This window comes from Misgurnus anguillicaudatus, chromosome 8, assembly GCF_027580225.2.
Source record: "Misgurnus anguillicaudatus chromosome 8, ASM2758022v2, whole genome shotgun sequence".
Classification (NCBI taxonomy): domain Eukaryota; kingdom Metazoa; phylum Chordata; class Actinopteri; order Cypriniformes; family Cobitidae; genus Misgurnus; species Misgurnus anguillicaudatus.
In genome coordinates, this window is record NC_073344.2 from 13,416,420 (window position 1) to 13,443,673 (window position 27,254).

At 37.2% G+C, this 27,254-nt stretch overlaps 3 protein-coding genes across 3 annotated transcripts; 2 read left to right on the forward strand and 1 right to left on the reverse strand.

Annotated features, from left to right (window-relative positions):
- Window positions 1–1,790: 1,790 nt before the first annotated feature.
- LOC129451157 (uncharacterized) lies at window positions 1,791–11,591 on the forward strand. The gene is made up of 8 exons (XM_073870959.1): window positions 1,791–1,992; window positions 2,082–2,396; window positions 4,781–5,092; window positions 5,181–5,495; window positions 5,609–5,941; window positions 8,778–8,905; window positions 9,304–9,475; window positions 11,134–11,591. The coding sequence occupies exons 1-8, from the start codon at window positions 1,791–1,793 to the stop codon at window positions 11,286–11,288; spliced, it is 1,932 nt and encodes a 643-aa protein (XP_073727060.1). The 3' UTR covers window positions 11,289–11,591.
- Window positions 11,592–13,160: 1,569 nt separating this feature from the next.
- LOC129451033 (uncharacterized) lies at window positions 13,161–22,683 on the forward strand. Its single transcript, XM_055214082.2, has 8 exons — window positions 13,161–13,253; window positions 14,874–14,924; window positions 16,930–17,253; window positions 17,461–17,775; window positions 18,010–18,339; window positions 19,468–19,595; window positions 20,212–20,383; window positions 21,378–22,683. Exons 1-8 carry the CDS (start codon window positions 13,232–13,234, stop codon window positions 21,584–21,586), a joined length of 1,551 nt encoding a protein of 516 aa, XP_055070057.2. The 5' UTR covers window positions 13,161–13,231; the 3' UTR covers window positions 21,587–22,683.
- krt4 (keratin 4) lies at window positions 22,044–26,729 on the reverse strand. The gene is made up of 9 exons (XM_055214081.2): window positions 26,153–26,729; window positions 24,513–24,721; window positions 24,371–24,431; window positions 24,188–24,283; window positions 23,933–24,097; window positions 23,723–23,848; window positions 23,418–23,638; window positions 23,279–23,337; window positions 22,044–23,197 (listed from the first exon to the last, which is right to left on the reverse strand). The coding sequence occupies exons 1-9, from the start codon at window positions 26,609–26,611 to the stop codon at window positions 23,007–23,009; spliced, it is 1,587 nt and encodes a 528-aa protein (XP_055070056.2). The 5' UTR covers window positions 26,612–26,729; the 3' UTR covers window positions 22,044–23,006.
- Window positions 26,730–27,254: the final 525 nt, after the last annotated feature.

Below are 27,254 nucleotides of genomic sequence, written 5' to 3' on the forward strand. Positions count from 1 at the left end.
ATTCACAAAACTTATCAACAAAACATCGATTTAAATTAAGAGACAAATTAACTGAAACGAAATTCATTTTAAAGTAGCAAACAAAACTTACATTAAACTGGAAAATAATGTCTGACCCATTACAATTCTCCCTTCATTGGCCTTTGCAACGCCTATATGGCATTTAAAATTACAGTCTATCTTTCGTAAGCTAACTAAATTTAAACAAAACATAAACACTTATACTGTTCTAGCTCCCCCTACAACATATTAATATGATTAATAGGTTAATTTTAATTTTATAACTAAACAGAAAGGTCTTTATGATTTAAAAAGAAAGCATTCAAGTAAACAGTAAACAGTAGCGAACTTGAAGAAAAAATAAATGTACGCAAATGCAAACTTCAATCAAACATAGTAAGAAGTGAAGTATTGCTTTAGCCTACCAGAAATGCTTATTGCATTAATTTTTAAAAGTGTGCGAGGTCCGTGCACGTCCTCCGCTAGCAACACACAAATAGCTAAAAGCCAAGCGCCTAAACGAGCATTATATTAATGACGTTGAGTTTATTGTTTTTATTAATTTATATTCACAAAACTTATCAACAAAACATCGATTAAAATTAAGAGACAAATTAACTGAAACGAAATTCATTTTAAAGAAGCAAACAAAACTTACATTAAACTGGAAAATAATGTCTGACCCATTACAATTCTCCCTTCATATTGGCCTTTGCAACGCCTATATGGCGCTTAAATTACAGTCTATCTTTCGTAAGCTAACTAAATTTAAACAAAACATAAACACATTAAACCCAACAGTACTCAAACATTAATATAAAACAGACATCTAAAAGGATACATGTTAAAACAACCTGATATAGCGTTTATAATAGCTGGTTGGTAGATGTTTACTATTTTTAGCAAAACCTCCGTTGCAAACCAATATTTACATGAATAAAATAATTTTTACTTTGAAAATGATGCGCTGTCACGTTAACATCAGCTGTTCGTTTACATAAGACTCCGTCTACGTTCATTTACACTCAGAGCAACGTCTGAGTTCTCAAACTAAAACAGGGTCTTCAGCGTTTGCGAACGAATCCGTTTATGAGGGTCGAAAACGGTGATGTAGTGTAGATGAAAGGCGTAAACGTAGCAAAAGTAACGCGTTTTAAAGCATAAACGCATTAATGTAAACATAGCCTCAGTTTCTGACTCAAACTGTTCCCACACAGGCGTGTACGCATAGAGTGCATAATGTGACTATGTTATATATTTAATTCAGTAAATCACTTTTTTTTATCAAATTAATTAAACTTTTTGAAAAAGTAACTCAAATATTAATGTGTACATTTATAAAGTAATGCGTTACTTTACTCGTTACTTCAAAAAAGGTAATATTATTACGTAATGCATGTTACTTGTAATGCGTTACCCCCAACACTGCTGATGACATGCACATTGTTATTGTGAAGAGACACAATGTGTTGAACTGGGTACATGTATACCAAAGCAAATGAAAATCCTTGCTTTCATGTGCATGCTGTGTAAAATGTTTCATATGGATCTATACTGTTTTAATTTCAGCGGGTCCTCGCCTCTCACATTCACATTGCTTTTCCGCATCCAAAGTGAAAGGTCATTATTAAGTTTTCTCTTTCTTTTTTCTCTCCTAATGTTTCCCACCTCCAGGTTTACTTCAATTTCCTGAACTCAGTTTTGAGAGCAGTGTGAATGAAAGTAATATTCAGCTGTACACTCGAGTAGTTTTTAAATGTGTTGTATCTAGTGCCCCATTTCCCATAACTATGTTTATCGGCAAGCTTAAAAGCCCATCACAGACCTCCGAAACCACAATATACTGGACCTCTACTGTCCTTAGTTATTCAACTCCAGCTCTTCTCTCCATCTACGCCCAGCCTACCACAGAGGGGGATATAGTGTGCTGGTACAAATCCATTCCCAATCAACAGACGTCTGGATTCAGTAACCCTCTTAAATTAGTCATATGTAAGCAGTGTTGTTTCAGTGCATTAGATATGTTTGATTGTTTCTTGAAAAGTCACTGTTTCACTGTTTTTCATTTTTTGTTCTCCAAGCATCCCTTCCTCCTCCCAAAGTGACTCTACATCCTGAACATCATTTTTTGGGATGGTATCACACTGTGCACTGTGATTCAACTGCTGGCCCGGCAACAAACTTCTTACTGAGTTTGTATTACCGCAAGCTTCCTGTGACTCCTAACAACACCTTGACTCACCTGGGTTCACTGAATCTCACAGGAAGCAGCAATGGGATCACTTTAAGACAAATAATTGTAAACTTCCAGATAGAATATGTCTGCAGAATGGAGATGTTGTACAAGGGAAAAGTCCTACGCTCACCGCTGTCTAATTTTGAACCAGTTATCCCAGGTATACGGGAGCATTTATTTTATGTGTGTGTATGTTTATATGGGTGCTTTCGATAATTTCTCCCAGGTAAGTATTTTATTTTATTAACTAAGGAGACTATTATATTTATAATATAATAGTTTCTAGAAAAACTTTTATATTATAAATAACTGCATATGATTTTTAATGAAGAATGTTTTAAAGGAAAACACCACAGTTTTTCAATATTTTACTATGTTCTTACCTCAACCCAGACAAATACATACCTACCTTTTTTCAATGCGTGCACTTCATCTTTGTACAGCGCGTTGTGAATGTGTTAGCATTTAGCCTAGCCCCATTCATTTCTTAGGATCCTAACAGGGATAAATTTAGAAGCCACCAAACACTTACATGTTTTCCCTATTTAAAGACTGTTACATGAGTAGTTACATAAGTAAGTAGGTGGCACCAAAATAAAATGTGCATATTTTTGAAGAAAAAAAGACACCTATAGACCTTTTGCGAGTAGACGTCACAGCTACGTCACTGCAGGCTGTGCGCGCAATGTGGTGGCAGAAAAACAGTGGAAATGAATTACACACAAGTGAAACGAGCGAGATAACTCACTAGAAAATGTCTTGTTGTACTGTCGAGTGTCAGAATAGGAGTGCCAAAAAAGATTATCTTCATTTTTATAGAATGTAAAATGTTAAACGGTGGCTACTGCAGTTGAATTTTCCTATTGAATGTTGGGTCCAAAAAATACCTCGTGACATGAGCAGGTTTAAGCTCACCACGCCCTTGTTACGATCTCACCACACACTTGGTACGAGCTTAGTTCGTCCCCTCTATCTCCGTTGGGATCTGACCACTTTTTTTGTATTTTTCAATAGGCTTGTTCGCCAGTAGACATGCCGCGCCGCAAGAACCGACAGCCGGATGACATAAAAAAAACATCTAAGTACCGCCAGAGCGAGACGAAATTATTCTTCTTATGATTTTTCTAATCATTCTCGCGGTACTTTGACGTCATCCTGCTGTCCGTTCTCACGCCACCGCATAAAGTCGAACAAGCCTAAATATTGCCAGTGGGTGGAGTCTGGCTCTGACCAGGGGTTTAGTTACACTTTAATAACTAAAATAGAAAATAATTAGAGAAGATGTCCGGTGTTCTGTCGAAGTCTGATCCCTCTATGTGTTTCTTATAGTGTTTTACTATAATCACGTTGTGTTTATAATTTATTTAGAAAGATTTTAGATTTTTGAGTAGGTTATACTGAAAAAGCAATAATATCACCATTTATTAAATATTTCATATTTTTTCCATTTTCTATTATTTCTTTTTACCTTATATTTTGTCTTCTTCCCCTTTATTCTAAAATTATTATGCTTACATAGTAAAATATATAAATATAGCACACACACGTTGTAAAGTGTTATTAATATATAAACAAGCCTATGCAAATTAATTTGTATGTAAACATAATAGTTTTATAATAGTTTTAGAGCAAACACGTAGGCTACAAATATAAGGAAGAAATAAAAGAAAACAGGAAAATTATGAAATATTTAATAAATGGTATTATATAAAATACATTATAGTATATATAGTTTTTATATGTACTTTAGTGATTCATACTGTAAAATAATTGATTTACAAATAATGAACAATACATACTGTATACATGGCCAAGCCATTTAAACTTTTAATTTATCTAAAAAATAAACATAACATGATGAAAACGCAATAAGAAACATTTCACTAAAGAGAAAAAGACTGCGAAAGAACACCGGATCCATAAAAATCACAGTTTAATGCTAAAACACTTCACACCTCTACTGCAGAGCTGACACTTTCTGCCACCAGTTGGGCTCCAGCCACAAAAAAGTCCTCTCTGTTTGCAAACATGCAAATGGTCTATATTGTATGGCGGAAGAGCACTTAATTTGCAGCACTTCAGTTTCAGGCGCAGTAATATTGACAGAAGTTTGAGCGAGAGGTGATGTTTTGCACGCCAAGGTCGTAACGTAATGTAGCGTTTTCTCACCACCACTTGCTGGAAAAAGTATTTAACTACTGTTAAAGCTACACTGTAGTAACTGAACTGAACTACCTTTAAGCTATAAAAATATGTAAGTTATTAGCGTCGCTACTTGTAGTTAACTATTTCCAAACTGGATTTAAAGCATAAGTCTAATTGGACGGCCTGTTTTATTGCAGGGCAACAAGGTATACATTTTCACCTTCTCGCCGGTGATTGTGCACTGTTTGAAAGGCCTGCTAATGATCTGTTGTTTTTATTCTAGTGTGTCATCGCGTCTCATGTTTCACTTAATTGCGCCCAGTGTGAATGGTCTATAATGCTGATGTCATTATTAAGTGTTCCCTTTCTTTTCTCTTTCTTGATGTTTCCCACTTCCAGGTACACTTGAAGTTCCTAAACTCAGTTTTGAGAGCAGGGTGAATATTCAGCTGTACACTGAAGTAGTTTTCAAATGTGTCATACCTAGTGTTCCATTTCCCATATCTATTTTTATCGGCAAGCTTGAAAGCTCATCACAGACCCCTGAAACTACGGTACCCTTGGTGACCTCTAAAGTTATTAGATATTGGACTTACGTTCTTTTCTTCGTCAACGCCCAGCCTACCACAGAGGGAGATGTAGTGTGCTGGTACAAATCCACTTCCAATGGACAAACATCTGGATTCAGTAATCCTGTTAAATTAGTCATATGTAAGCTGTTGTTTCAGTGTATTACATATTTGTTTGTTTGTTTCTTGAAAAGTCACTCTTTCTATTTTTTTTACTTTTTCACTACCAGCATCCCTTCCTCCTCCCAAACTGACTCTGCGTCCCAAACTATTTAGGTTTGGTGGGAATTATACTGTGTACTGTGATTCAACTGCTGATAAGGCAACTAACTTCTCAATGAGTTTGTATTACCGCACCCTTCCTGTGACCCCTAAAACCACCTTTATTCACCTGCGCTCACTCAATCTAACAGAAACCACCAATAAGATAATTTTAACACAGAAAAATGTGAACTTCCAAGTAGAATATGTCTGCACAATGGAGATGCTGTACAATGGAAAAGTCTTACGTTCACCGCTGTCTAATTATGAAGCAGCTATCCCAGGTATAAAGGAGCATTTCTTTCTATGTTTGTATATGTGTAAGTTTGTATATGTGCTTTTACTCTTATATTTTCTAAAGATGTTGTGTGTCACTGTGTTATTTTTACTCTTTTAGAGGAACTTCCAATCCAACTTCAAAGTAATGGCCGTGCAGGTGGTTGTCTGGGAAGTTTAAATATCAAGCTCAGAGACAAATGGAAAGCTGTTTGTCAGAAAGAGATTACCACAATATCTTCATCATCAGCAGCAGCAGCTACAGCTGTAGTGGCATGCAGGGAGTTGGGATGTGGACATGTGGTTGGCTGGACGAGGGAAGTGGATGTATATATGAGAGGTCCATCAGTTGGTGGGGTTAGATGCAATGGGAGCGAAAATAAGATTAGAGATTGTCCAATGGATGATATTCAGTTCTGCAGTCATATAAATACTCTACGCGTTGCATGCTCAGGTGAGACAGAGAATTTTACAGTTAAGACCCAATTACACCAAGAATGATAAAGTATCCCGCTACTATTGTAACCTCGGTTCCCTGAGAGAAAGGAACAAGACATTGCATCAGTAGTTGGCGCTATAGGAACTCCTCTTTCGGTCCTTTTCCAGGGAATTTCCCAGGGGGAAAAGCTACTAACATCAGGCATGAAAGCCGACGCCATAAGCCCCAGGAAGCTCTGAAAAAGATGTCAGCTTTCGGGAAGGGAAAGGAGTTCCCATAGCGTCAGCTACTGATGCAACGCTCTCGAAAGGGAACTGTAAAGAAACGTGATGCAATTTTTGTCATCAGAAGAGTGCGCGCATACTGTACACGCACCGCTGGATTTTTGAAACCCCCGCATACATTGGCATACATAGCCCAGGAGAGGCCTTGCATTTTGTTGCAATGCACATGCGTCGAACGTCTGAATTCATGTACGAGTCAAATAAACCATAATTTGCAAGGCTGTGCCCTCGATTGTGCACGGACGTTAGCGTACGTTAGCGTTTTCAATTTTTACAGTTGCCATCATCCTTGGTGTGAGCAGGCTTTTAATAAGAACAATAATATGAAATTATTACAATATCGCTTTGCTTCCAAGACACTGTATTTTAAGAAATTGTTTGATTTGTCTGTCACGGTACGTATAAACCGGATTGTGGTAATAAAAGGAAGAACCCAAACGCAGAGGAATGTATGAAAAATATAACTGTATTTGAATAAACTGAACAAAACAAACCCACGTGGGGGTAAAACAGAATATAAAATAATAACACTGTGTTGGAACACAAATCAGAAACTGAGAATTACAGGAACAGACAATGGAGTACATAAACACAGGATAAACAACAACGCACGCACACCACACAGAGAACACAAGGGCATTAAATAGACAGCACATCAATGGGGAACAGGTGAACATAATTAATCACTTAAGACATGATTACATAAGGGAGTAGGGTAAAAGTGACAAGACACTGGGAATACGTGTTACACAGATATGATGTGAATACACACGTATTCCCACATAAAACAATGCTGCCCTGGTCCTGCCCTCTGGATAATAACCAAGGTCAGGCAAGACCATGACAGCCACAAAACACTGGGAACACGTGTCACCAAGGCCGCCTTAATGCACGGGCTTACCTGGGCTGAAGCCCAGGGGCCTCCCAAGTTCAAGGGCCTCCCAAGTTTGCGTTCATGATGAGCTGAAAATGTCATATTGTTTAGTAATGTCAGGTTTTCTGTCAATCACTCTAATTGCACGTTACATGGCTGCTGATTGGTCCGTTGTAACTTCACGTGAAATAAAATGCTAGACGTCACATATTTTCTATTCCGCGTAATGTAATTAAGTGCGCGTTGTCAACTTGACATTCTTGCACGTTAGACTGAGTGTGACAGAGAAACGGGAAATAATCCACCAACAAATGAAAGAGTAATTTCTGAAATTTCATAATAAGTCCTGATGTGCAGGTCTCTCTCTCTCTTTCGTGCGCGCGCTCGCTCGTTCGCTCTCTGTGCTCGCGCAGCTGTCTGAGTCTCTGGCATGCAGAAGTCTCTCCAAACGTGCACAAGAAACTGTGCCGCTAAACTAAGAAAGGAGTTCGCGCACATAATGCTGTTAGTTGTTATAAAGTTTAAGTTCACTCGCGTTTATATCAGTGACGCGTGCGCAGCTGGAGCGATGTAGTTTGACGCAACGTTAGCTCATAGTACACACATCTGTTGGTTTAGAAAGATGAGAAAGAGACGCAACGGTAAAGGTGCAAGTCTAAGAAAGTAAAGAGCGACAAGACCATCTCAAATGATCATCGCCTGATAGCACCATTATAATCTCATTATCTAAAGATCTTATATACAGGTTTGTTCCCTGTCTGTCTTGTGCATATTCATACTTGGTCGTTTCACATGCTTATGTATGCATAAATACTAAATACAATTCATAATATATCTTCAATAGCCTACAAAATAAATAACTGATTAAAAAACAAGATTCTGTCTATAAAGACTTATCTTTTGTTATCATTAATGCATTTAACAAGCTTCTGTCTATAAAGACTTATCTTTTGTTATCATTAATGCATTTTCACTCTAAAACTAACTTTAACTTATTATATTTTTAAAACTGTGGTGAGCATTTAGTTATGAGTGGCAATTTTCTGTAAATTTGTATATTCCAAAAACTATATAAATATAAAGCTTATAGACATATATACTTTCACACATTTTGGTTTTATTATCACCACATGTTGCTGTGTGTGGTTGTTAAATAAAGTGTCTTAAGTTTATGCTTAAGTGGGCTCAGTGATATGTTAATAACAATATTATGGTGTTTTCTGGCTCAAAGAGGGAAAACTCACTGTTGTTGTCTCGAAAGAAACTAATGCATTTTGTGATGTAGATTACCTAGATATTACACTTTAAAAAAAATTGACTATAAATCGAGGGGAATGGGGGCCTACAAAACCTCTTAGCCCCGGGGCCTCACATTAGGTTAAGGCGGCCCTGCGTGTCACACAGATAAGATGTGAACACACGTGTTCCCACGTACACACACACTGCTGCCCTGACCTTGCCCACAGAACATAGACCTGATCTACACTAAGGTCTGGCAAGATCACGACAGCAACAAGACACCGGGAACATGTGGCAGCCACACACAGAATGTGATCCCACATGTCCCCACACAGAACATGATACTGCCACGGTCCTGTCAGATGCACTCAGACCTACATCTAGCACGGATGTCTGACAGGACCATGACATTGTCCTCATCCAATAAGCTCCTTTTAACTCTTTTTTTTGCCAGATGCACTGCCTCCTCCTAAGCTATCAGTGGTTACACATGGCCCTGTCTCCAAACTGTATGTCACTGACAAGCAGTCTGTGGAAATCTCCTGTTCCTTCAACTCACCATTCTTGAAATCATATTGGACTGTAGGCTAACTCATCCTATTCATACATGCACTCTTTTAAGTAATCCCTTACGAAAATTAACCATGGTTTTACTACATTAAAAAAAACATGGTTACTGTAGTAAAACAAAATAACCATGGTTTTGAAAACCTCGTTTTCGTCTCCGGTTAATGTAGTAAAATAATTTTGCTAAAAATAATCTATACCCCCCCAAAAAAACATGGTTACTTCACTTTTATCACAATAAAACATGGTTAATTTTCGTAAGGAAGGGATCATGTATATCCAGCAGATTGTAATCATAAAATAAACCCTGACATGATCAGGACCCCAACTAAAAACAGAGATATTGAATCACTATGTTTAAAATGCTTAAATTATGATATCTGTACATAGTTATTTTATTTTTTTATATTCAGGTGCAAATGGTCTTTAGGCACAATGGGGTTGCTTTGAGAGACGTGTACACGAGACCAAACAGCAACAGTCAGTGGACGATAGATGCCCCAGTGCCTGAAGGAGAATACGACTGTGTGTTTGAAATTGATAGGACGTTCCTGTCCCAGCCCAGCAATCCGGTCTCCATTTACAGTAAGTGCCTTTGTGTCTTATCAATTTTTCCATGCTTTAAACCTACCCTTAATGAGCACATTTTATACTGTTCTACTTTTATCGATAATGTGGTAATGTAAACAAACACAAGGGGCAGTGCTGAGCTACTACTTTACGTTTATAAACTTTATGGGGCCGTTTAGATTAATCTAGGATTAGGTCTTAGTTATATTAGTTACATTACAGTAGTTTTTACAAACAAATCTTACAAAAAACAATACTGGTGTGCATCTTGAGAAAAAAACAATGGCATTGATATATGTTAAGATGTGTCAGTGCAAGATGATTTTAAATATGCATTTTAGTCTGGGACTACAATAAGACAGGGAAACAGCCCCTATAAGACTTATAATTAAAAAAAAATTCAATTCAATTTTATTTGTATAGCGCTTTTCACAATTGTTAATTGTTTCAAAGCAGCTTTACATGAATAGATGTAGGGGAAAACAATAGATAGAATAATCAATAGATAATATAAGAAGAAGAATACAGCGGCTAAGAATAAAACGTACAAGCGAGAGTAGTAATGATGTAACGTATACAGTAAAGTGCTAAATTGAGCCAATGTTGGCTGACTCTCCAGGGGATAAAAAACCCCATAGGAGAAAAACCCTGTGGTAAAACTCCTAGGAGGACAAAAACCCTTAAGAGAGATTAATATATATATTTATGTATACAAACACGATAGGGATAGGAAACGGGTAAGCGGATTAAACTGGTTCAGCCTGTGGTCGTTGGTTATAAAAAGTGACGTCTGGCTTAAACATACTTATATTGTAATATTCAATTCATTTTATGTCCTAAGAGCTATAGACATAAAAAACAGTATAGAAATAAGGAAAAAATAAATGATGGAAACCAAGAAAATTATAAACATAAAATACATGGTATTTTTGGAATACATATCATTAGATGTATATTAGCATTGGTAACTGTGCTAATAATTCCTCAGAGTTCACATGCAAAACTCTCGGAGGCCTGGCATGTTTTCTTGTAAATAAGCTTTTTTTATCAGACTCTTATAGGTTAGGTTCGGTCATTTCACTTTTATTAATGACTGAATAATTCACAAATTTGACTTTCACTGCAAAACCCTCTAAGTGCATGCTAGCTTTTTGACAAATACCCCCACTTCTAAAAAATGCACTTTTTTTGGACAAGACATAGTAAACAGTTGCAAAATCACTAAAGATGCAACTGCTGTAGAAACACTGAAAATAATTTAAAAAATTAGGGGGCGCTTTGGTCTACGTAACGCCCTGTTTCGTGTTGTATTCAAGTATTCACAGAGTACTCACAAGTGACACAAGCTTGATTGTGATCCACGGTGGGGTTTAGCAAATTCTGCCAACAAAGCGTATTTCTGAATGGCTTGAGAGGGTGGGGATTGAGTGTATTTGAAGCGAAACGAAAGTATTTGAGGAACATAATACATGCTGAGAGCATTGGATTAATATCATGATTAATGTCATTTTTGACGGAGGTGGTGTTTAGCAGCTTTTGCATCTGAGTTCCTCAATTTTAATAATTTTAATACATTTCATGTGTCATATCTAAAAAAAAATATTTAGTGTACACTATAATGTTGCTAGTAACATACTGTTGTACTGACATTCAGTTCTCTTCGCCTCTTGCAGTATATAATCCTCCTGATCTAGGACCAATTGTGGCAGGTGTTCTTACAAGTGCAATTGGGGCAGCAATTCTGATATATCTTTGTGTATGTAAAGCAACAAAAGAAATCGAAAGCAATGATATTGCACCTGTAACCCGGAGGCAACCAGCAAATTGAACTACTAACCTCACCAAATGTAATCCAGTGGAATTTAATTTATGGTTTACAGGCTTAGTAAGTGAAGCATTATCTTGACAACCATGAAATACTATGTTGGATGAATGGTGATGTGAAGGTTGGATGTTTTTTTTCTTCAAGGCAAATTATTTTCTTAAAAGCTTTTTTTTAATTAATAATGTGTTATGTAAATAATAATGTGTTATGTAAAGTAGGTCTACTTTGCAATAATTTTTGGAAATTACCAGTATCATCCAATAACATTGTCATCCAGATAACACAATATATCACTTTGTATTAATGTACCTTTATTGTATTGGCTTTGATTCAATGTATTGCTCAATTAAATATCTTTGATTTAAATATCTCTGTTTGAGCTTTGATTGTTCTTACTGAGGTTTAGAGGTCCTCACCCAGCAAGCAATTTTGGCAAAAAAGGCAAAATTTGATCTGCCAGTGAAAGTCAGACGTCTACATTTAGCCCAAGAATAGACGATGCGTATACTTTTAAAACATTTTAAAAAATTAAAACAAACACCTTGAACACCTGTTGACTTCGCTTACAGGATGGCATATCAAACATATTTCAAAAAAATTTAAGGTTATTAAGGGTAGAAGTGGATTACAGCTAGACTATTGGGTCTATAGTTAATATCGTTTTTTGCTTGCTGGGCATTTTTGGCCTGGACTCCGAAGAGATTTATATTTTAATGGGACTTTTCCTGGTAAAATAATGGAAAAATTTAAAAAACCGGTTTTGAATAAAATGGCATGTTGAAAATCCTTGCCGAACCAAGCAATGGAGCAATGCACGCAGTGAATAACACATGCACTTTAAAAAGAAGAAGTGCATTTTGAAATTTTAGCATGGGCATTCCTGTCTAAAGCAAGTGCTTCCTATTATTGCACATCTTTTTGTTTGGTAGCATTAGTGGTTCAAAAATGACATTGATTTATATTAAATGCAGCATTAAGGAATGTTTTCAGAACCTGAACAACATAGATCTATAACTATTTCAGTTTACATTTGATTATCCATAACTCCATGCACTGTCAGAAAAAAAGGGTCTCTAGCTGTCACTGCCGCAATATGCTTTAAAAAGGTTTTAATATTTATTATTTAGGTACAGATAACTATACATGATGAACACTCCTTCAAGAGTTCACATTAACATAATCGATATGAGATAAAGCATATTAGATAAAGCATGCTGTGCGAGGGGATGGCTCCGAGCTTGGAATTATAGTACTCCCCCCTCTTAAACTGGGATAGATGAAACTGAGATTGAGGTAATGGGGTGGAGGAGGGATGCTGGAAAAACTGTCATGGGAGAGAGGTGAAACATGGCTATTTATATAGGCACCTGTTCGCTGTGATTGGTTGGATCACATGACCATGCTCCTCCCGAACTTATTTAAATAAACTTCTTTAAAAATAAAAGTGCTATAAAACGGTGTAGCTAAAGAATGATGATTTAATAAATGCTGTATCCTGTTTTTCACGGCGATTGTTTCTCTCACTCTCTCACCTGTCGTAACACAGCTGGTACACATGGAGGCATGAGTCTGTAATCTACTCTTTTATGCAACCCTGAAAGCGACAGTTAAGCCATCCTGGATTACACCTTCTGCAGGGTCACTCAGGTCAAGCAGAGACCTCTGTCTTAGTTTGTGATTGCTGCTTTTTAAATAATAGATTTGTGGAGTGATGATAACTATGTAAATCAAGGCTGATAAACTATTAATAAAAATATATTTTATGTTTTTAAATTCATTTGAATTATTTACATGCGTTATAACTCTTGAGACAACAAATTTCCTGCTATTGCTCAACTCTTAAAGGAAGTGCACAACACAGTGTTTCACCACTGGGGTATTTTAGCTGTACATTTTTGGTTAGTTCATCATCTGAATCTCGAACAGTCTCATATTTACCCATCAGGATGATTCTTCCCAACCAAAGAGGTATGTGGTTATTTAAATTTTTTGTATGTTTGATAAACTTTACAAAAAGACTTAAATAGTATACTGTTAGATTCAGAACAAAATGTGTAATTGAGTTAGTACACTAAATTGTAAAAAAAATAATAATAATCCCACAGTAAAAAATCTTTGCTGCCTTAAAATGTTTTTTTTAAATCAACTACAAGTCATGTCAACTTACTATTATTTATCTTGATACGAGATGAGGAACCATTTACTTTGTAACTTATCAGAACAGGATAAATTAAATAATATACAGGGGCTGGAAAAATTATATGAACACTTGGGGTTAATATAAGTTATGTAGGCTACTGTGAAAAAACATATATTGTGGTTATCTTTTGTTATTTTATCACTGTAAAAAGTGAAAGTTGTATTAATTAACTTAAAAAAAACTTCAGTTTGGTAAAACCTAAAAAATTTAAGTTTTATCAGCTTAAAGTGAAAGTTGGATTAACTTAAAAAAAATACTTCCGTTTGGTAAAACCTAAAAAATTTAAGTTATGTTTTAGCTTAAAGTGAAAAAAATGTAAGTTGAAAATTTTTTTTTTGAGGTTACCAATTAGTTATTTTTTAAGTTATTTGACCTCACTTAAAGTGAGAAAATTTAAGTTGATAAAACTTAATTTTTTTAATGATACAAATTAAAGTCATTTTTAAGTAGATCCAACGTTTAAAGTTTATAGTCTAGGTTGCATGCCAAAGCAAGGTTTTGAACAAGTTCAGCAGTGGTTAATACGAGAAATTGTTCAAATTGTTAACTTGTCAGGGGAAAATCATGGGAGCTCATTTGACAGGAGCATCTGTAACCTTAACAACCTGGGCTGGGTTTCCCGATAACGATTGAACATAGCACTTAAAAGCACTTTCTACGAGCTACTTTACGAACATTCTTTGTTCATTTACGTGCGTTTCCCAAAGATGCACGTAAAACAATTGCTCACAGCTAGGTTTTAAGTGCTACTTAAGAGTCGCTATCCGTTTGTCAAGTGCTGAAATGTCACCTAGAATGACTCGAATTTGTAGTTTGTATGTTTATTTATTATTTTGGATTATTGCATTGTACTGTAAATATTTATTTGGTGTCTTTATTTAGATGCCATTTCCCTTCAAAACAATTTTTAGATGAATTATAGCATCAATCGGCCGTAATTCTAAGATGATTCGTACGATCGTTTTACTTAGCCTTACGATGCTTTTGAGAAACCTGGCCCTAATTGATTATTGTCTCTGTCTCCACAATAATGAGAAGAAATAGAAGCAGGTTCTTTACCCCAACCTCTCTGAAACAACTGAAAGATGATCTGATAGATTAATAGTATCCACTGGACGCTGTTTAAAAGTTGTATGAAGCTATTTTGTTAGCTATACTAAAGGCAAATGTTGGTCCAACACCTTATTAATTAAAGAGAGAGAGATATTTCACTGGTGTTCACGTTATTCTGTCCACCCTTGTACATAAATGAACAGTTTGAACAATCTTGTATGTTGTGTGTTTGTGCATGTATGATGAACGTGTTGAAACATGCACGTTTCGTGTACTTTTAGTTTGTGAAACATTGTATTTCACAGTATATTGCAATCATTCTTCTTTCCTCACAGTGTTAGCTGTCGTATGTTGGATGATGTGTGTGAGACTCACAATGTCCCAGGGTAAATATTTCACCTAAATAACATTCTGCTATACATCAGCAAAATGACAATAATAGACAATAACAATGAGGTTATCAGACACAGATCAGACAATGTCATCCTTTAATATTGTTAAAGCCAATCAATGTTAAGTCATAACCACTTTTGCAATATTGGAAGAGCTCAGATGCAAAAGCTGCTAAACAGCACCTCCTTCAAAAATGAGACAATGATAGCCTATTTGACCAAATGCTTTTGGCACATATTATACGTTCATCAAATACTTTCGCTTCAAATCCGCTTAATTCTGGCCTCAGATCATTCAGAAATGTGTTTGTTGACAGAATCTGTTAACCATCACAACAGTTTTTCAGCAAAGTCCATATGTGCACAGAAGACGAACTGGATGAGCTTGCGTATACGTCAAGATGCTTGTCAAGATGAGTTTTTATACAGTTAAAGGAGGTTTATATTAGGATATAGACTACATTTTCAAGCATTTTTATACAGAAAGGACATTGAAGAGACATTGACAACTTACATACCTATCTTTTTTTAATGCGTGCACTTTTAATCTTTGTACAGCATCTCTGACTGTCTTAGCATTTAGCCTAGCTGCATTCATTCCTATAGCTCCAAACATGAATTTAGAAGGCACAAACACTGCTATGTTTTTCCTATTTAAAGACATAGTTACACAAGTTTAAATAAAACTTTTGTTTGGAGCCATAGGAATTAATTGGGCTAGGCTAAATGCTAGCACATTCACGAAGCGCTGTACAAACATTAAAAGTGCACACATTGAAAAAAGATAGGTATGTATTAATTCATCTAAGTTGAGGGAAAAACATAGTAAAATATTGAAAAACGTTGGTGTTTTCCTTTAAGATTTTTGCATGTACTTAGACCAGGGGTGGGCATTCCTGGTCCTGGAGAAGTCCTGCAAAGTGACATTTGTGAAAATAAAGCATTTCAATTACTGACCAATTACCTTTATTTGTCATTAAAGTGAAATTACTAAAAGACCCTAATAAAATAAAATGTCAGACACAAATTTACAATAAAACATGTCAGACACAGAGGGCTCTGAGCTCTTCATTTTGTTAAAATAGACAAAGATAGATATTTTTTAATATTTGTCCTTCTACTACAGTACATCAGGCATTGAGACTTCTTTCAGTAATGTCTGATGATGTTGTGATGTAGACATTATAACTGTAATGACAGTGTAAAGAATCTGTTCCTCATTTTTCATTTGGGACTCCATATCATTTGTCAAAAGTAGCGTTTCACTTCAATTCACTTTCACTTCGTAGTAGTTTCTCTTCCCATTGCCTTTATTTAGAGGTTTTACCCAATAATAAACTTTTTATAAATGGAGCAAATGCAGGAAGCAGGTGTTATTAGATGTTAACATAATATCCCAGCAAATCATATTGAAAACAAATAGATTCCTTTTTAGTGTTACTTAGGGTTTACCAAATAAACAAACACTTACACTGCAAAAAATGATTTTCAAGAAAAAAAATATTTGTATTTTTGTCTTGTTTTCAGTAAAAATATCTAAAAATTCTTAAATTAAGATGGTTGCGCAAAACGACCCAAGAAAATAAGTCTAGTTTTTAGACCAAAAATATCAAATTTAAGTCATTTTGTGCATAAAACAAGCTAAAAAAAATCTGCCAATGGGGTAAGCAAAAAAATCTTGAACATTTTTCTTAAACACTAAATTCAAGAAAAATTCAAGTAAATTTTACTTACCCCATTGGCAGATTATTTAGCTTGTTTTATGCACAAAATCACTTAAATTTGATATTAGACTTATTTTCGTTTTGCTCATCAAGAAAAAGCATCTTACTTTAAGAATTTTTAGATATTTTTACTGAAAACAAGACAAAAATACTAAGATTTTTTTTCTTGAAAACTATTTTTTGCAGTGTACTTACTGGGATAATGATATCAATATCTGCAATATATGCTTATCTTGTTGTTCACTTTTTTCTCTCTTGATGTTTCTTGCCTCCAGGTTCACATCCAGTTCCTACTCTCAGTTATGGGTACAGAGTGAATGAAAGTGATATTCAGCTGTACACTAAAGTCGTTTTTGAATGTGCGGTCAAATATAATGCTCTATTTCCCATAAATATATATATCGGCAAGCTTGAAAGCCCATCACAGAGCCCCGAAACCACAGAACCCTGGGAAGCCTCTGATGGCATTTACTTTTCGAAGACAATTATTTTCACTGTCATTACCCAGCCTGCCACAGAGGGAGATGTAGTGTGCTGGTACAAATCCACTCGCAATGGACAGACGTCTGGATTCAGTAACCCCCTTAAATTAGTCATATGTAAGCAGTGTTGTTTCCTACCGTAGCTTGCGGTATAGTCACAAAAAATTTGATTAATTTGTTTGTGATTACTAATCATGGACACCATTTTGCTTTATTTCATGTCACTGAATACATCAAAATGTCATGCCTATATCACAAAATGCAATGAGACTTTGTTTGTTTCTTGAAAAGTCACTGTTTCTCTGTCTGTATTGTTTTCTCTAGCATCCCTCCCTCCTCCCAAAGTGACTTTGCATCCCAAACTATTTGCTTTTGGTGGAAATTACTCTGTGTACTGTGATTCAACTGCTGATAAGGCAACTAACTTCTCAATGAGTTTGTATTACCGCTACCTTCCTGTGACCCCTAACACCACCTTGACCAGCCTGGGTTCTGTGAATCTCACAGGAAACCACAATAGGATCATTTTAACACAGACAAATGTAAACTTTCAAGCAGAATTTGTCTGCACAATGGAGATGTTGTACAAAGGAAAAGTCCTACGCTCACCGCTGTCTAATTTTGAGGAAGCTATACCTGGTAAAGGAGAATATTTCTTTCTACTGTATGTGTATGGATGTTTGAGTTTGTATATTAATTAAGGCAGGTATTTTATTTCTCAGCCTAAAGAGACCAAATGGATGTTTTTTGGAAAAAGTTGGAAAAACAAAAAGTAGAAGCAAATTAATTGTTTAAGAATCTTATAACTTTATGTTTCAGCATTGCACCCATATATTTTCCTAAACCCATTCTGTGTCATTTTCACTCTTTTAGAGGAACTTTCGATCCAACTCCAGAGTAAAGGCCGTGCAGGTGGTTGTCTGGGAAATTTATATATCAAGCTCAGAGACAAATGGACAGGTGTTTGTCAGGAAGACATCACCACAGCGTCTTCAGAAGCAGCAGCAGCATCTACAGCTGAAGTGGCATGCAGGGAATTGGGATGTGGACACGTGATTGGCTGGAGGAGGGTTGACGACAGCTATATGGGTGGTCCTTCAACTGGTGGAGTTAGATGCAATGGGAGTGAAAATAAGATTAGAGATTGTCCAATGGATGATTTTCAGTACTGCATAAAATATACTCTCCGCATAGTTTGCTCAGGTAAGACAGAGAGAAACTGAAATTCAAGGCCCATTCATACCAAGAATGATAGCTGTAAAGATAACTGTAGACGGTTTCATCGGACGCAACTTTATTTCCGGTCTCTGTTTGTTGAATGGTCTGGCTGGTGGCTAAACTGAACTTTGGAACAAATAGAACAAATAAATAACAAATGTTTTGGTTTCCTAAAGACAAGGGGTGACGGCGATCATGGTTCAAATAGAGGTTTGAAAGAAGATTTGACATTGTATAAATTATATAATACACATTTTGCACAGTAACGTTAGCTCAGTGTCGTTTTTGATACGCTTTAGCTATATGAGGTATAAGCATAGATCGTATGGTTTCTGAAGATCGTTTTTGAAGCTTAAAGTAGGCATTGGCTGCCGTCGCCATCTTGGCCGCGCCTCACCGCGAATCACTCATGGAAAAACCGAAAATGGGTAAAGAGGCGGAACATGAGTGAAGCTGAGGTGGCTGGATGCTGAAACCACACCTGCCTAGTGCGAGTCTAGTGACAGCAGTGGCTGTTCAACCATCACTCAAGCGGCCACGCCTATTTCCTAATTAAACTAAGGTCTAGTACTGGCTCAAGCTAATCCTTGTCCGAGAAACCACCCCACAGTTGTTATTGATTATTTGCGGAGTTTACCCGAAATAACGTTTGTTCCACGAAAGCCATTTGTTTAATTTAATTTAATTTAATTTAATTTAATTTAATTTAATTTAATTTAATTTAATTTAATTTAATTTAATTTAATTTAATTTAATTTAATTTAATTTTTTTAAATGAAATTAACATTAATCAAAATAAATTTCATTTTAAGACAACTTGATTTAATCATGTTGAACTGTGTACATAATTAAATTAGATCCAACAATTTTTTTTTAAGAAAAATAATTTTAAGAAATTTTAATTCAATCATGTGCAACTAGAGATTTTTTTCAGTGTAGCATCTTTATCGTTATTATTGTGGTGAGGACTATTCTTGGTGTGAACGTGTTTTTTTTAAAAAGGATTACATTTTTATATTATTATAATGTCGCTTTAAAGAAATAGTTTGAATCATTCTTATTTCCTCGTGACTCTTTAAATTTAAGAATATCTCTAACTCTCTTTTTTGCCAGATGCACTGCCTCCTCCTAAGCTATCAGTGATTGGATATGGCCCTGTCTCCAAACTGTATGTCAATGACAAACAGTCTGTGGATATCTCCTGTTCCTTCAACTCACCATTCTTGACATCATATGACACTGTAACTCATCCTGTTCATATACTCACACTCTATTAACCAAATAATAGAGTAACTAATAAACCTAATACACACAGCCTGTAAGACTGTCTTGAACTGACCAACTAGCAATTATTTTGTTACTTTTTGGACAAAAATTTGACAATTTTTATGTAACGGGCTTAAACTGTTATTTTCATTTTTGAAAAAGAAATAAAAGATCACTGACATGTGGGACTGGTCTGAACAGCTTATGCTACTGGCCAATTAGTGCTCGACTTTATGCAGAGCTGCGCAAATCGTTCGCATGACATCAAACACCGGGAGAGCTGTTCGTGTGTGGACTGTTCAGTTCGCACCAAATCGCTCCCGCGGTGCTTCATGTCGATTGGTTTTGCACAGCTCTGCTATGGCCGGTTCCATAAACTGTTTAGACTAGTCTTACAAGTTAGTCATCAAGTTGTATTTTTTTTTCAAAACTAATTATAACGGTTTTAAAGTCGGTTACATCAAAATGTAGACTTTCGCGAAACTTGCGGTTGTAACTCTTATGCCAGTCTGTGCGCTTTGATTTTTAATGCATTAAAATATTTTACCAATACATACAATAGTTTAAGTCATTTAACTTGTTTATTTGTAGACGGACATGGTCTTCAGGCACAATGGCGTTGTTTTGAGAGACCCGTACACGAGACCAAACAGCAGCAGTCTGTTGACTATATATGCCACAGTGGCCGAAGGAGAATACGACTGTGTGTTTAAACTTGATAGGACGTTCCTGTCCCAGCCCAGCAACCCGGTCTTTATTTACAGTGAGTGCATATACGTTCAACCTATTACTTGCATTAAATCTACCTTAAATGAGCACATTATTATGCTTTTACTTTGTGTACTTCTGTTATGTAAAAAAAAATACACACAAGGGGGCAGTGCTGAGCTGCTAGGCGTACTGCGTATGTTTATACTGTAAACTTGACCCTTCTGGTACTATTTAAAAAAAAAAAAAAGTCTAAAATATGTGGCCGTATCTGTAAAAGTCTAAAATATGTGGCCGTATCTGTAAAATCCTGGCTAAAGTCTTATAATCTAATTATGAGCATCAAATCAAGGTTATATTTTCACATTATGTACTGTATCATTTTATGTAGCAAATAGTAAATCACATAGAAACAATAACATAAGATGAGTTCACAGATGGGTCATATATACTTAATAATTTTGTATAATTTAATTTCAGTAGAGCTTTTCACAATTTGAGCATCTTTATAAAAAATACATTTTTACAACAAAACAGTAGAGAAGTCAAATAAACAGTATAGAAATAAATAAACAAGAATACATAGAATATACATTATATTAGCAATAGCAACTGATAATTATATCAAAATAATTACTTTTTATAACACCTAGCATCAGACAAGTAAAAGCATGTCTATTTCGATCTTTAAAGACCTCCAAAAATGAGCCACTAGTTAAACATCTACTATAATAGTAATTCATTGATCAAAAACAGGTGCCCCATACTCACACTATTGGTTAAGGTTGTCAGAGAGTCACTCCAAGCTTTCTGATTGGCTAATATGCAATGCGTTTCTTCTTACAGGCAATTACAGAGACAAGTATGATTTCTTAGTACACATATTTCTGTGATACGAGTCAAAAACGGCTCTGCTTATGCCAAGTGTTTATGTCTAGTATTTGTGGGCGGAGTCTATTGCTATCTGGGATGTTATTGACTACATCTGTTTCATGCACTTTTATTCATTACTGTTGTACTGATGTTCAATCTTTTTTCACCTCTTGCAGTATACAATCCACCTGATGCAGCGCCAATCGTGGCAGGTGTTCTTACGACTGTAGTTGGGGCAGCAATTCTCTTATATCTTTGTGTATTTAGAGCAACACAAGTGATTGAAAGCAATGAAACTGCACCAAGCGCCTGTGACCCGGAGGCAACCAACACCCATACAACAAAGCCAGAGAGCAACTTGAACCACTTACCTCAGCAACTGTAATCCAGTGGAATTTAATTTATGGTTTACAGGCTTAGTAAGTGAAGCAATGACATGAATCATCTTGACAAGCTTCCTCGTGAAATACTATGTTGGATGAATGGTGATGTGTTGAGTGGTATGGACTTCAACATAAAGGGTTTTTCTTCAAGGCAAATTCTTTTAGTAAGTGTTTTTAAAGTTAACTTTTTTTAAATGAATGCATTAATAATGTGTCCTATAAAGAAGGTCCACTTTGCACGCTAAGCATATAATGAGAATATAATTTAATACAAATACCTGTGCATTAATGTACCTTTATTGTATCAGCTTTGATTTATTGCTCAATTAAATATATTAATGTTTTATAATTTTTTTGCTAGTATTTTATTGTGTTTTTAAACCATATGCAGCTAGATAATATCAAAATATCTTCAAACATAAGGATACTCAAGCAACAAAAGAGAACGTGAGTCAAAACTTGTGGTCTCAGATTTATTGTGTTCAGATTTAAGGTTGTTACAAAGTCAATCAATACAAAATAAATCTGGTTGAACGTGGTTTCAGTTTAGTTTTGTTTTCACAAATGAACCATTTCTGAAAGGCACTGCAAAATACGCCCTGGAAGCCCTTTGAATACAGGGGAAGTCTAAGGTATTACAGTTGGATGGATACCACACAGTAAATGGAGCTGTCAGCTTTCAACAAAGCAAGTACAAGGTTTAAAAGAGACGGTCCCTAGAAATGCCCTCGTGTCTGTTTTTTGCTGTAACAGTTCTGCCTTGTGAAGTATGTTATGTGAAGTACCTGGACATTGGTAGTCCACCAGTACTGTCATGTAAGGGTGGCTGAGAGTCATATATATATTTCTTTAAGCAAATATGTAAACTATTGCTAACAGCCATTGCCTAATGACAAAAGTCATTTTAGTCTAAATAGCTTTCGAACACACCAAGGAGCTTGTAACAGCACAAAACATCCAGTCTGGACTTTCAGGACCTGTATAGAAAATCCCTGATTCAGTGAAACCATTGTACTGCTCGTGGTCTTATATAGAGAGTTGAAATCCTACTCTTGGCTTCAGTGATTTCTACAGCGTGTGTATAAATTTCTAATAATTCCCCATACAATCAGTGCAGAAACAAAACAATTCAGTGGCTGGGAGTAGAAAATTCCCATTACATTCTTCCTAGTGTCATTTTAGTGAAGTGGGGTTGATTTAAAATTGGCAGTGACACCACCAGACAAATGTTAACTGATCAACGTACAGTAGAACATAATTTTGGGTTTTAAAAAATTCTTGTCCTCATCTCCTTATTAACAGGGGATAGCTGTCTGGCTAAAATATAGCACCATAGTTGGCTGGAGTTGTAAGAAGGTCGAGAATGATCTAGTTGCAGGAAGGGAAGTGGTCAGGAACTGGATAGGTTTGGGGAGCTTCTCCTTAATAGCGTCTAGCACTGACGCTGGTGACGCTGGTTTTGCTGATGGAGCCGCCGCTACCATATCCACTTCCGCCACCGAATCCGCTTCCGCCTCCGAATCCGCTTCCACCACCGTATCCGCCACCGAATCCGCCTCCGCTTCCACCTCCGTATCCAAATCCGGAGCCACCACCACCACCAGAAGAGTAGCCTGCGAATCAAAGAGAATGAGTTTAGATTCATTGTTAGATGTAGACAACAATCAAATGAGACCATTAGGACATTGACTTACTGCCTCCTGAAGAGGACTGCTGCACGTGAATGGTTGCTGAAGCTCCACCGCTTGACAGTCTGAGGAAGGAAAAACAAATTAGAGTTTTTTCAACACCCAACTTTGTAAAAAAGGTAGAGGTGCGGTTAACTCTTCCTACCTGCTCTCCTCTCCTTCCAACAGCTTCCTGTAAGTGGCAATCTCAATGTCCAGGGCGAGTTTGACGTTCATGAGCTCCTGGTATTCGCGCACCTGCCGGGCCATGTCTTGCTTGGCTCTCTGAAGGGCTTCTTCGAGCTCCTTAATGCGGAGTTTGCCTTGCTGCACTGCCTGCTCGCCACGCTCCTCAGCCTCTGCGATCTGGGCCTCCAGGTTGGCGCGCTGAAAATAAGTTGAATAGAAAGTCAGCTTTGAAATTGTAATGAATAAAACGAAAATGTTTTTTTAACTTTTGATCGTTGTTACCTGTGACTTGACGTTTTCGATTTCGTTCTGGAGACGGGCAATCATGCGGTTCAGTTCGGCAATCTCAGCCTTGGTTGATCGAAGATCCTCACCGTACTGTCCAGCGGAGGACTGCATCTCCTCGAACTGTAATGGCATTGAAGCAGTAATTTAGTATCATAAATATTAAACGATTGGTTATTTAGGTAAATGATGAGTAGTTTGACCCACCTTCTGTTTGTACCAGCCCTCTGCCTCGGCACGGCTTTTGTTGGCGATGTCTTCATACTGAGCACGAACTTCAGCCACGATGGAGTCCATGTCCAGATTTCTGCTGTTGTCCATCTCCACAATAACTGATGTGTCCTTGATCTGACCTTGAAGTTCACGCAGCTCCTGCAAACACATACCAGGCAGTTTGTAAATGATATATCCTTACACACCATACTGCATCATCTAGTCTGAACACAACAAAATTGAACTTACAGCCTCGTAGATTGCCCTGAGGAAGTTGATCTCATCCTGAAGAGAATCAACCTTGGCTTCCAACTCAACCTTGTTCATGTAGGCGGCATCAACATCCTAAAATTTCGAAAAGGGGACACTTTATCTCTTTGCAATATAATAATGTGCATGAGTGACAAGAAATAATGTTAGCATGGTCCTTACCTTCTTGAGCAGGACAAACTCATTCTCTACTGACGCACGCTTGTTGATTTCATCCTCATACCTGTTGGACAGACACAAAATGTTAATTTCTTCACTTGAGCTCTATTCGTTTCATCACAGGTTGCATTAAAACGTCACTCACTTGTTCTTGAAGTCCTCGACCAGGCCCTGCATGTTCTTCAGCTCTCCTTCCAGCTTCATCTTCTCATTTCCCAATCCATCGAGCTGTCTGCGCAGGTTAGCAATGTAAGCCTCAAACATGGCATCGATGTTGGAGCGGGTTGTGGTCTGTTCCTGCAGAAGACTCCATTTGGTCTCCAGCATTTTGTTTTGCTGTTCCAGGAAGCGCACCTGGGGAAAGACAAAAAGCAATTGGTGTTAATGACTATCATATTTAGATAAGAAACATGTCACTTAAAATCCCTAACTTAAAACACTGATTGATGACTAATGAGTCAATACATGAATAAGTAAGTGGTTTTGTATGAACTTGTATGACTCTTTTGTAAATTGAGGCTCTTTAAGTCTCTTTGTGCCAGCTCTCTGGCACCATTGTTTAAGTGAATACAAATGGGCATGAGTCACTTCACCAGGCATTTTTCTGCAGGGTGGAGTGAAGGGAAGGGGGAGGGTAAGGTGAAAGTGGACTGACTGGGTGTGGCAGAGCTTCACACAAGCTATAAACGCCCAGATGAAAAAAACTGTCTTCCAGGAACGGCCTCGCCCAAACCTGCATTACTTCAGATATAAGATCAGAGAGAGAAAAGCCATACCTGCCACACCCTAATGCAGGTTTTGTGTTAGGGTCACTGGGGATTGGTCAGACTTTATAACATTACAAGTAAACATTTCATTTGAAATATTATGTAGATGTAATGCAAATTTTGGTGCATCTTTATCAATGTTTTAGAGATACTTAACCTTTAAATGCATGGTATAGTTTTTAACCCATAACCTGAAAAATGTATAAAGTTATAAAATAACTGTTTATAGTCTGTGTTTAAGTGTCTATAGTGTCTACAATAGAGATGACTCATCCTGATCACAATGTGTTTACTGCACACTCTCCCCAGGCCAAAAAATAAAGGTGTGTGTATGCCGACTCCATGCCCTTTAGGGTGTGTCCTCTGTCCACAATTGTTCAGAAAGTTGTGAAGTATTTGTTTGTTGCCAAATATGGGCGTATCTGACTTTAAGTTGACTTAGGCTTTGATGAGAAATAATTTAACAAAAACTTTTTAAAGGCGTATTGTATAACGCAATGACTGCTAATTTCATATAAGCTGAGCAATTTTTTTTGTGATGTAATAAAGTCTAGACTTTGGACTACGCAAACAGCTTTTTGCAGCACTTAATGTGTGTGTATGTATGACTCACATAGTTACTAGGTTATTACCTAAACTCCACCCATGTTTGAATAGATAAAAAAACTTTTTAGTATTATTTCCCGAGCCGAAGGGATCAAATAGGAATAGTTTAACACTTGGTAAATGACACGTGCAAGCTGACATGATTGACAGCTTAACCAGTTAGAAAAGCATCACTGTTCTAGTGACACTAAACTTAACATTTACAAGTATTGAGATATGTTTTAAGCAAGAAATTACATTTTTAATTTAGTGCAAGCATTCACTTGAGGCATTTAGTGTTACAGGTTCAAAGTTCATACTTGTTGTAATAAATAAAATGATGCATTTACGTTCAATTGCCTAAACACATAAAGCTTGCAATACCATCATATGCATTTCCATAATACAAAAAAAGACTGAATGCAATACTCACTTTGTCAATGAATGAGGCGAAGCGGTTGTTCAGGGTCTTGATCTGTTCTTTCTCTTGAGTGCGGACAACCTGAATTTGGGGGTCTATTTCCAAGTTGAGTGGGGCCAACAGGCTCTGATTCACGGTAACAGCGGTGATGGGAGCTGGGACGAATCCCATTCCACCGCCACCACCCATTCCCATTCCTCCACCCATGCCCATTCCTCCACCGAATCCTCCACCGAAGCCTCCGCCGTAGCCGCCGCCGCTGCTGCTGCTGCTGAAGCCATATCCACCTCCACCTCCAGCACCACCTCCGAAGCCGGAACCCACAACAGAGCGCCTGGTGCTGCTCACGCTGACCCTGCTAGAGCCACCTGGAGCTGCGTAGGCTGACTGACTGGAGTAGCCCCTTTTTACGGAGCCGCCGCCGCCGCCTGAACCACCGATGGTGTAGCTGAATTGCCTGGTGCTTGACATGATGTCTGTGTCTTGAAGTTGAGCAGAAAGAGCGGAGCGAGTTTTCTCTGAGTGAAGAGTGGAGAGGAGGAGGTTGCTCACAAAGGAGAGTCAATGTCCCTCTGCGTGCCTCTCTACCTCTGGCTGACGGTTCTTATACAGGCACGGATGGTGGGAGGAGCCTCCCGGTCACACACACACTCATGCACAGCTACACTTTCACACACACACCATACCTGTTAGACAGGTACAGAGAGAAAGTGGCGAGATAAATGCAGGCACGCCCAGCTCGAGGCTTGGCCTCGGGCAGGGAGCGAGAATAGGAGAACACGAGAGGCTCAAGCACAGACATTCCAGCAAAAATTCAGCAAGTCAAAAAAGACAGCGTAGCTCTCACAGCCTGCCAATGGGTGTGTTTTTGCCTCTGGATCTGGTTGGCTGGGCAGGCTCGGAGTATGAGTTAACCTCTGCTCTTTTCAGCAGGGTGGGGCACGCAGCAACTTTCACATTCATGAATGATTTTTTTCCATCTACTTTTGCCAGTGTCTTCAACCGAGCGCAGGCTTTATCCCCCAGAGCTGAACGGTTACGTTGTTCAGATTTACAAGGAAAAGAACAGAGAGTCTCTGTATTGATTGTAAGGAAAATCTTTTCCATGCATGCA